Below are 11,407 nucleotides of genomic sequence, written 5' to 3' on the forward strand. Positions count from 1 at the left end.
CCTTGATTACCAAGGTAACCTAAACTAGCTCAGCCCTACAGCATAGACCTCCTACCTTTTAGAGATAGTGGAACAGTATCAACAGAGATGCTGCAAAAAGGTTAACACCAGGGAGGTTCAATGATATTTTTATTCTTAGCACAAATACACAGCGATACAGTAGATCTACAATCCTGCTACAACTTCCCATCAGGGTTCTTGGTATTCACAGAAATTAAAAAAAGACACATTTTAAAAACAAATCAGTCTGTGTTTCTTGTCATGTAAGATAAGATTAAAATTCTATGAGAGAAAAAGGATAAGTTTAATTTGTAAAACATTGAGTACTTACTTGGCATATGATTTCACTTGAAATATCATTAAAATCACATTCCTAACAATGTGCAGATCCAAAAAAACTCTGACTGTATGGGCATGGACATGGGATTTCTTTGGTTGGTGCTAGTTTGGGATGGCACATTTGTATCCTTTGAATGCTTGGTTTGATTATGACGTGGCAAATTTAGAAGCTGGGGCATCACTTTGGGCTCTTTGTATTTTGGAATCATTCGTGAACAGTTTTGCATGGGGGTGTGGCTTAGTGTGCAACAAAGTGTAGTCAGTTTAATGATTTCTTTAACTTTGCCTGTCAGTGTTTGTATGTTTGACCAGCCAGTTCATACCTGTACATTCGGGTGTGTCTGCAAGTGTTTCTTTCACAACTGAAAGCCACTGCTCAGATGGAACATAAATAACTTGAAGAGTGCAATTGTATCCTATGAGACATAGTTCTTTATTAAGTATTTCACATACAGTGCCACTCACATACAAGCATTTACTTCACAGTAATACAAGGTTACATACAGGGTCTCGTATCCATCAACAATCCGATTTGTGATTTATTGAATGTTTGTTACCATGGTGACTCTTAACACACTTAAAAAAAATCTATCCTCGTCTATGCTGCCAGGAACTTTTATCAAATGAACAGTAGCCAGTTATCAAAAATGAAAAGGAAAAAAAGTCACGAGAAAAAGAAATGATATTGAAAATTTCAATGTTTTTCTTGTGCATTCACACTCTGCACATTTCACATTTATCTGACGTCTCAGCGGTTCCCTCCTTTAGGTCGATTAGCTTGGATATGGGAGAATAATGACATTTGGTGTCCAGTGACGGACTGACTTTGCTTCCCTGCAAGCAAACTGTGGTTTGTTTTATGATGAGTGGGATTGATACTGTAATGTAATGGGTTTGTTTCCTATGGTAATCCTAACCAAAGGAAACAAACCCAAAACAAAACTGTACGGTCAGAACGTCTAACAGAATTCAGATGTCAGGACAAAACCAGAGACATTTTCAGCTTTTCTTCACATGCAGTCAACTGGCACAAAGACAAAACAGTGCCAAAGTTACAGGACATGCTTACAGATTTGTTTTGACGAAAGACTGCATATAAAAGATGGAGGTGGTTTAGGTCTGAAAGTAAAGCCAGTGTAGAAATGCTTGAACCTGCATTCTTTCATCTTGTAAGTTTATGGTGTCAATTAGTAGTTTCAAGCCTTTTCAAAAAATACAGCATGTTCACCTTGCAAATTATAGTCCAATTTAGAGTAAAATAGATGAAAAGGCTGACTAAGCTGCACAGCATGGACACCTTTTCATTGGCTAGTTGTTATTTTTTTGAGTATTTAAAAAAAAAAAGTGTATGGGCTCAGTCACTCATCTTGGGTGACACGAATAAAAAATGTGTTTATTCAGTAATGTGTCGAATTGTGTTTCAAAATGGAAAGAATATCACTGGCTAACGATTTTACGCCAGCCGTTTATTTTGTGACCAAGACATCTGGAGGCATCAAATTGGGACTTGAAAAACCACTGGGTGATGTCACACATGCTGCTGACAGCTGAAATGCTCAGTTTGAGGCTTGTACGCTGGTCTTCACATCCATGTGGGTGACGTTATGGTGGTTTCATCTATCTTTTATATATATTCCAGTCTATGGTTTCACCAACACTAACGGGCTACTTTGACCCTTAACTTGTGACCCTAACAAACACCTTCTTGATGAGTTTCTAGTCTTAGTTTGAAAATCTGAAGTATTATTTAATACAACATGGTGTTCACTTTTTGTAAATACAGTCCTTTGTAAAGAAAAAAAGCCACTTAAGAAAAATATGAGCCTGCAGTTTTCCTTGGTTTCTCGGTCAGTTCTGCCCCGTGCTCATCACGTCCAGTTTCCAAAAACAAAGATGATGACACTTCGACTCTTCAAAAGCAGGTGTTCACGAACCAATGCGTGACGCCGCCGTGGACACGCCCGTCTTTTACATGCAGTTAAAAGTCACTAAAACTTTGTCGAATAAGTGAGCTACTTGGGAGTCCATGTGATGTTTGTTTACACACTCTGGTTTACTTGGAGAGAAACTAAATACCAACTACAACAAACTTTACTGGTGAGCAAAAGCTACTTTGAGAGTGTAATCAAGTGTAATTGCACTCCACTGACACAGGGCCCTGCATGTGTAAACTGCTGTAATGCACACATTGTTACACATCTGATTTTAGACTCACACCACCACCACAACTACAGAAAAAGGCAAGGGAGGGGGGGGGGGAAAGACAGAACACAATTTGGTCTTTCTAAAAAGTAGCTGTATTTTGATTTGGATTCTTTTTGGCTGAAGCAAAGCGGTTTCAGAGAAGAGGAACAGGGAGGGCGAATGCCAGGGAGGAGGGAAGGACGGGTGCTTAAGGTTTGGAGAGGGGAGGTGTAATTGTGGCAGTGGCTGATAAGGTGCAATGAACTAATTTTGGAGGGTGTTTTATTGTGTACATGCTTTTTTTCTGTGTGCAATTATAGGGGCAGGGACTGCTGATGAAATAAGATAAATAATCAATAACTGCAATGATGAGAGTTCATACATTAAAATAAATTCAGAGCACTTGTCATTATTTCCCCAAATAAGAATTAGTGATGCATGCAAAAAAAAAAATCATATTCAGCCAATCAGAGGTTACAATGCTGCAGGTTTCTTCGCATCTTATTTTAATAACGCACTTTTTCGTCGCTTTGTTTTCTAAAAGCTCCCGAGGGTCTGAGTTCATTTGCTAAAGTTAAAATGAGGAACGCAGTGAAAGCGCTGTTTGAAGGTACATTTTAAAAATAGCAGATGTTAACACCCAATCTATCTGCAGCTTCGCTCCAAAAACACATCCCTACAGTACAACCTACAGTACATCTGTACACAGGCAGGCGAGAATCAGGCAGGATTTCATCAAAAGGGGTCAAGTGAAGAGGGGCTGAATTGGGCGATGAGATCACCATGGCAACGAGGACCTCCGTGGTGCGGAGCACGAGGGAATGTGGGAGGGAGTTTCACGCTGAAGTGCCCCCAAAGTGGAAGGAATCGCTCTCTGCTTATTTTTTTTTCTCGGTTTTTTTTACACGCTTTCAGGAGATTCTCGTGGCCGCGGTCCAAGCGCCCACATTAATGAACTTTTCACACGCTCGCACACGCGCTCACACTCACACCCCATTACATCACGGGTAACAACACTTATATAACAGGACCTCGCGGACACTGAGGTGATTACACCGGGCTTACATCAGTGTCGGCAAGCCAAAATAAATACACACAGAAATCCATGTTCCTCGCTGACGATGGCAGCAACACAAAAAGAAAATATGCACACGGAAACTAAACTAAAAGGATTGCACATTTCAAAGGGGACTGGGGGGGGGGGGGTGTTACGCTTCACTTTCCTCGTCTTGGTTTGTTCTGGAGTCACAGGATGAATTCAGCTTTTTTTAAAAACTCTTATTATTCTTAAGATTCCTCAAGGTTACAAAAAACAAGGTGGCAAAACAAAATGAATCCACCCATTCTGCAGGCGAACGCGCTCGGGTGTTTAAGAACATGCCGAAACTAAAGGCGAGCAAACCAGAGGACGGGAAAGATGAGAGGCATCACATCGTGCAGCCCTGCAACAGAAAGGAAAGCAAACATTTCAGCATAATCACAAATATGTCATGTTAAGGCGTGAATCGAACCAGCGTGTTTGTTGTAGCCAACAACACCCCCCCCCAAACAGCCTCTTTCAAATATTGTCAGCGCTGCGTGACCAAAAGCATCAGGGGACTTGTGTGGCAAACATGTCCTCTGAAAATTCATAAAAGTGCCCTTATTTTCTATTTCACCCGGCTCATATTTCCGTGGAGTTGATAAATATTCACGCCTGAATGCCACCTCTGTCCCCAGGGGCTGTTTAGTAGCGAGCTTTTTTTCTTTTTTTCCCCTTCTTCCCCCCACTGCGCTCTAAAACTGAAAAACTGAGCTTTTTTTCCCCTCTTTTCTTTTTTTAATTTGCAAAGAACAAATGAAGGCGCAGGAACTGATGGTAGTGAGTGGCAGAAAAGGAAACACAGAAAAACAAAACAGCTCTCAGGTTTCTTCTCAATAATTTGTTTGCCTATGGTAACGGCTTGTTTTTTTCTTTGAAACATAAAATGATTTCACACAGCTATGAAACAACCATTCATTTAAACTCTTAAAGGTCCACATATACAACACATGGACATGGTGATATGTATCAAAAGGTCTGTGTATTTCTTACCCCGTAATTCATCCAATTCATTGATTTGATTACACTTAAAGTCATTTTTCCATTTATGAACAGCCACTGCTTTTACTCAGTAATGGTCATTTTAGGGCAAAAAAAATCAGCAGTGAGCTTTTGTTTTGAAGGGTGATGTTCAGTGTGTGGGTGTACTTAAAAAGATCTGTGATTCTGCAGCGACTGTACAGACTGTATTTAATTTTTTACCAGGGATGGGCATTTCAAGCAAAATTACAGTCGCTTATCATATCCGAGCAGTCCTAAACTGCCACCTTCTGGTAACAGCAGGACATTACACACGACCAGGTGACACCCCCAAAAAATTATGAGGAAAAGAAACAGTTACATAAACTATTTGAGATTTTATAAAAATGAAAGAGACCTATTAAGCTCATTTCCAGTTCCACACTTTTATTCCTTGACTGTACTAGCGGGGGTCACAGGGGGGCATGGGCCTATCCATGGTAAAAGGCAGGGTACACCCTGCATGCATGTTTGTGCACCACCGTGCTGCCCTTGGATAACGCATGGAGTCATCTAGACTAGCTTTGCATGATTATGTAAAAAATAATCCTTATAAATCTTATACTGGGCTGTGGGGCAGCCTCTTAAAAAAGTCATCTTAAGTAGTCTTTAGACTGAACTCACGTCTGGCAGAGGTTACCTGTACATAACACAGAACTGCTTATTAGAATATCTGACCATTCACCATAAGTAAAGTCCACTATAAGCAGCTAAAAATAACTACTTAAAAAAATACGTCCAGATGAGAAAAGGTTTTCATTTTTAACTCCCCTTTAATGACTATATGAAGCGTTAAAAATGAAAACCTTTTCTCATCTGGACGTATTTTTTAAGTAGTTATTTGTAGCTGTTTATAGTGGAGACAGGAAAATGGTGCTAATGCCAATTTCTTGTGTTGGACTGACATTCAGTGAGCCAGTTACCCTTTTTGCTTAGATTCTGATCACCTCTGATGTCCTGCTCTGCCACACTTACCCTGTTTACTCCCAGAAGTAGCGCAGGTACCATATAGTTTCATTCTTGAGCTGAGGACCAAACAGAGGATTGGTCTGGGCCAGAATGGCTATCAACCAACTAGAAAGAGAAAGTGAGAGAGAGCAGATAAATGACAAAGCACTGTCAGTGTGGTGAAAGAACATGGGTGCATTCATCTTGGTTGTAACCAGGTCATGGTACCATTTGATCGTACTCGCAGGAAAAAAAAATCTGATTTCAAATGAAGCAACTTTTAAAAAAAAGATTCAGTTATAAAACGTTATCAGTTATTTATGCCAATCATTACTAACAAGAAAAACAAGGAATTCAATACCATCATAATCTCAATCTTTTTAAAATGCAAAACTGACATGAGAGAGAGGAGTGTGACCTTCATCCCTCTTTACTGGACTTTAAGTCAGACGCTCTTCTGGGAACTTAGTCAATTTAGAAAAAGTGATTAATAGCAGATTAAGATTCAGGCACAGCAACTTAAGCAGTATGCTTATTTGTAAAGGTGAAGAAAAAGGAGTGGTTAGGGTCTAAAAATCAGTCTCTCTGAGTGGTCTCGACTGAGACGACAAAATTACTTTTTATCTTTATGAAAGCAAAAGGACACTTCAGAAGATCTGGACAAAGAATCGAGGCAACAACTGAGTGTTAAAAGCAGGATGTAGAACTGCCCCACATAATAATAATAATAATATTTATAAAAAACAGAAGAAAGATGAAATTCCAATCTGGCTGCTCTAAATGTCAATGTGTTATAAACCCTCCAACACAGTTTGCATCAGTGTCAGCTTACACCAACACTTTCTGTTATTATCTCAGGGCTTCAGTAAAAATACCAAAAATAAGAAAAAGCAAACAGATTGGCTGTAGTGTTCTATTTGTAGCCGGTATCTTCTGAAGTACTGCTGAAGTTCTGCCAGAGGCAGAAAACTGGGTTATAAATTAGCTGAAGCCAACTGTAGACGCTTGCAGAAAGCAGTCTGTAGCCTGAGCAAAGGAAGAGTTTAATCAATGCAGAGAAACACGAAATGGAAAAGAAGGTCTCCTCGTTAGTTCACTGTGCTTTTAATAAACCGGTTAAAACCTTTTCTGCTTTTATTTTTCTTCCTGTAAGCCAATCTGTCCATGTTTTTAAACGCTCTTCGTAAATAAGCTTGTTATTATTTTTGGGAAAAGAACAGCAGACACTCACGACACACAGCGAGATTTGTGGAACAGATCTGTACAGCTGAGCCAGGTACATCATTTCCAGGCTAAAACTGTGCAAACAGTGTGTGTTTACAGTATGAATGCTGTTGTTGGTGGAGGCTTATCCTGACGGTGCCCAGCTCCCTCTAGTGGTGGAATGATAATCTTATTTATGCACATCCCACCTCTCCTTGCGTCCCCATTTTTTAATCCCCCTTAAAACGCTGACTGATTTCAAACTGAACATTTCTGATGATAGACCAGAGGACCAGAGCCCTCCTACACATTTGCAGGTCCCCCACAGAGCCATAGCCAAACGAATCCAGGGTACTGGTGTTCCCTGAAAATGAATGCTGATTGCCATGTTACTTTGTGTATATGCCAAACTGCTGTTTGTTTTATAAAGCATTTCAGTCGGGACCACTATGCTGAGAAGAATATTGTTACTGTTGTGGTCGTTTTCATCTGCTGTAATTTACTTTAGCTGCGCAGCTCTCCTCTGGGACCTCTTTTGACCATTCCATGTGATTACACACAAAGCTGGAGGCAGTGATAGAAGAAGCAGGACTTAACCGCAGTACAGAGCAGATATCAGAGACAACAAACACACTGATGAAATATGAATACAAATATTAAAACACACAGACTGCAGATAAACACAAACTATGAATTCTTTTAATTTCATGCAGAGGGGGATATTTTGGCTACGAGCTGCCATCAACATAATCTGCTGGTTTTTCCACACTGATTGATTGGGGAGGCTGTGGGTTGCAAAGCTGTTTGCAGCTGTGCACCAACTGTAGGCTACATGAGCTAGGATAACAACTGAGCCATCAGCTGACGCTTCCTGGTACTGAGATCATCTGATCTTTCAGTCTTTGTTACCTGTCTGGGTTCATTCCTGTGTTTCAGTAGTCTTATTAGTATGCTGGTATTTTAAATGTAGATATGGACAAAGTCCAGACACACAAGGCCAAATGACAGATTTGATACAGCCCGACTAGGTGCATACACATATATATGTATCTACAACACTGGGACACTTTAGAGTTCATATCTTTTTGAGTTTGACCTTCGTTGTGCTATCAGAGGAGAACAAGCCTGGTCAGTTTTCTCAGCTTTCTGATTTCTGTCTCAACCAAACCCCAATTTGTGCTCTCTCTCTCTCTCTCTCTTATTGCACTTGGGAAAAACAAAAACAAAATAAAACTCGTGTCTCAGCAGCAATCAGCTGGCTGATAGCATTGCTGTGACTCAGCAGGGTTGGCAGGGTTTGTTATCAGTGTGTAACTTGTAGACCTGCAGCACACAGAAGTATCCTCCTTGTAAAATGTAAAACAGATGTCCCATTGGGCATAATTAATGCTTTTGAGAGAAAGAAAGGAAGAGAGCATCCATTTTCCTTGATACAGTAACCCCATGTCAGTTAGATCCCATTCCCATCCTTTCCCCTCGCCTCCCATGAAAGCAGCATGGAGCTGTTAGCTGATAGAAATAACCAGTTAAAAGTTGGATTGTAGTTGATTCAGTTGAGGAAAATACAAAGTGTAAAAGTCTGTTGTGTTTTTAATGTTGATCCACACGGTTTACAAAGCGTCTTATTTTCCTTGACATCAAACAGCACGTCTATCCTTACTGCACAAGGTGACCACTTCCAAACTTGGCCCGCCTTTCTGCACAGCTTAACTGGTTCTATCTGGATCTCATCTCCATTTTCATCTTGTTTATTGACAAAAGTGTCAATACATCTGATCACAGTTTTTGTCCTCATGCATTATCATCTTGTTTTTGTAGATGACAAAACTTTGACGAACATTATTGCTTAATTAACAACCTATTCATCATTGTTGCTTTTTAAAATGTAGCTGTAGATCTTCTCGCCTCATGTGTATCAGCATGCATGGGTTTCCACCACACGACCTGCTGCAGGTTCTGACTACAGTGACTCTCCAGCACAGAGCAGATGTTAAAGAGTAAAGCAAGAGTTACGTGTGCAGCTGCAGTCCAAAATGTTGGAGCTTGGGTGACTGTGGGAGTGAGATCCTCAGTGGGCAAGCAGCTGAATGACACTGAGGACTGCACAATATCAGCCTGGCAAGAGTTCAACAGGCACAGAAACAACACACAGGAAGGGCCAGACCTCAATGGTAAGCAGTGAGTGAACTTTCAAAATAAGAGCAAGGGGACTGTCTGCTAGTGAACTGATCACAGATGGTGTTGTTCGGTCAGGTAAATTGTAAAAAAATAAAAAATAAAATAAATCCTAACGTGAGTCACCAAATCTATTTCCAGCACTCAACATTCCTGAGCAGGTCACTGAACTGGTCTGTGTGTGAGGAAACACTGATGTTTATCTTCATACTTCAGATGTTGGTCACTAAAATGCTAAAGCCACAAAAACCATTTTATTTACAATAAAAATATAAAATAATAAAGAAAAAACATGGTTTCATATTCTTATGAAACCAATGGTAACTTATGTCATGTATTTGGCATAAGTTACCCTTGGAGATAGAGCCAGGTAAAAAGACCCCGCCCCCTCTGTGACTCTAAAAATTCTCAATTTCCTAGTAACCCTGTGGCAAATACAATCATCAGACCCTTTATTAGTTACACCTCACTAACAATCTCTATCTTTCGCTCTCCAAATCTCAAAGGTGCTCTATTGAATTAATATCTGGTGACTGTGGAGGCCATTGGAGTTCAGTGAACTCATTGTCATGTTCAACAAACCAGTTTGAGACGATTTGAGCTTTGTGACATGGTGCATTATCCTGCTGGAAGCAGCTATCAGAAGATGGACACACTGTGGTCATAAAGGGATGGACATGGTCAGCAACAATAATCAGTTAGACTGCAGCATTTAAATGATAGTCAGTTCATACTGGGGGCTCCAGTGTGTACCAGAAACCATTTCCCCAAATCACTACACGACAACTAGCTTGAACTGGTGACACAAGGCATGGTGGAGCCATGCTTTCATGTTTCTTATGCCAAATTCTGACCAAACCATCTGAATGCTGCAACAGAATCTGAGACTCATCAGACCGGACATTGTTTTTACAGTCTTCCTTTGAAATTTTTTGTGAGTTTGTGCTAAATACAAGAGCCGACAGGAGTGGTAACGGTGTGGTCTTCTGCTGCTGTAACCCATCTGCTTTAAGCTTCAGTGTTGCGTGCTAAGAGATGCTCTTCTGCATACCTCAGTTTTAACAAGTGGTTATTTGAGTTACTGTTGCCTTCCTATCAGCTCAAAGGAGTCTGGCCATTCTCCTCTGATCTCAGGCATCAACAAGGCATTTTAGCCCAGGTTACTGCTGCTCACTGGATCACCATTGCTCGGCACCAACAGCCATTCCCCATTCAAAGTCATATTTCAATCACCTTTCGTATCTATTCTAACGCTCAGTTTGAGCTTCAGCTGGGAGTCTACATACCTAAATTCTTTAAGTTGCTCCCATGTGATTGGATGATTAGATGCCTGCATTAATGAGCCCTTGAGCAGGTGTACTTAACAAAGTGGCCAACATGCATTGTTGACAACAGCTACATACCAAAGAAGAGTAAGCAAGTAGGTACTTACAACAAGTAGCAACAGATCGCTGTAAGGATCAGACTGGTGACAATCACACTGTCAGGGAGAACAGAGGAGTCAGTGTCACACGTGCCCACTTTTACTATTGAAACATTCATAAGCAAACATTCATATTAATATTAGATCCTGAGTCATATATTGAGCAATACAGGACCTTTTTATGGAAAATAATGCACAAAAGATAGAAACATTGTTATTACACAGTTTTTCAAGGAGATTGGCCCTGACTCCACTGTTTACAATCATCCCCGTACTCTGCTTTTTACAAATAAAAAAAGTATCCATCAGAATGACTTTTGTACAAACGAGCCCACATTATCCCCTCATGCCATCCTCTGCCGACTCGACCTTTGAAATTACTGGTAGTGTGTGTGTGTGTGTGTTTGAATGGAGGGATGGCTGAATGACTGTTTCCTTGGATGACGCTGGGCCTCCATCACCAGAAAAGGATCAGGAGCACGCTCGCACGAGTCGCATATGATGCTATCCAATCGATACAGCAAAAAGACTAACAGCAAGGAAAATACAGTTATAGTTACAAAGTATGATGATAGCACTGTCAAATTAAAGGGAACGCAAAATGATGCCGTTAATTGTATCCAATTAAAAGCAGTTACACCACCTACCCCCGATTGGGTCCTTTGGGCACTAAAAACGGAGCTACGACCCCCACCAACGCCCATAACGTGGTGAAGCAGATCATCGGCAGGGCGAGAGAATGATAGACCATGGCTTCAGTCCGCAGGACCCTGGAGATATACAAATAAAATAAAAAAATCTCTGCTTGTCCTTTTGAAGATAAAGATGCTTCAATGGCCGCTGAGCCAGCCCGTCGCTTCTGTTAGGGACCCGCCTAACTCAGTCGCTGCTGTCGATTATTGGTTCAAAGCTCTGCTAAAGCGACCCTTTATTGGTTCAGCCTGCTGTCGTTCAGCATTACAGCACGGGGGATTGGTCGGGTGTATATGCCAGCAGATTAGAGGCAAGTGCAGACCCCCCCACCATTACCACAC

The 11,407-nt window shown here is 40.8% G+C and overlaps 1 protein-coding gene across 1 annotated transcript; it reads right to left on the bottom strand.

The window, feature by feature from the left end:
- Positions 1–332: 332 nt before the first annotated feature.
- Positions 333–11,217, bottom strand: atpv0e2 (ATPase H+ transporting V0 subunit e2). The gene is made up of 4 exons (XM_031733902.2): positions 11,021–11,217; positions 10,383–10,430; positions 5,600–5,698; positions 333–3,965 (listed from the first exon to the last, which is right to left on the bottom strand). Exons 1-3 carry the CDS (start codon positions 11,122–11,124, stop codon positions 5,605–5,607), a joined length of 246 nt encoding a protein of 81 aa, XP_031589762.1. The 5' UTR covers positions 11,125–11,217; the 3' UTR covers positions 333–3,965; positions 5,600–5,604.
- Between the last annotated feature and the right edge of the window lie 190 nt (positions 11,218–11,407).

This window comes from Oreochromis aureus, linkage group 6 (assembly GCF_013358895.1).
Source record: "Oreochromis aureus strain Israel breed Guangdong linkage group 6, ZZ_aureus, whole genome shotgun sequence".
Taxonomy (NCBI): domain Eukaryota; kingdom Metazoa; phylum Chordata; class Actinopteri; order Cichliformes; family Cichlidae; genus Oreochromis; species Oreochromis aureus.

What these genes read in the sequence shown, in the direction of transcription:
- atpv0e2 (XM_031733902.2), bottom strand. Translation starts at nt 11,124, where the DNA reads ATGGTCTATCATTCTCTCGCCCTGCCGATGATCTGCTTCACCACGTTA. An exon ending in CCCAAAGGACCCAATCGGGG is followed by an intron (nt 10,431 to 11,020) that starts GTAGGTGGTGTA and finishes TCTCCCTGACAG; the next exon opens with TGTGATTGTCACCAGTCTGA. An exon ending in GCGATCTGTTGCTACTTGTT is followed by an intron (nt 5,699 to 10,382) that starts GTAAGTACCTAC and finishes TTCTCTTTCTAG; the next exon opens with TTGGTTGATAGCCATTCTGG.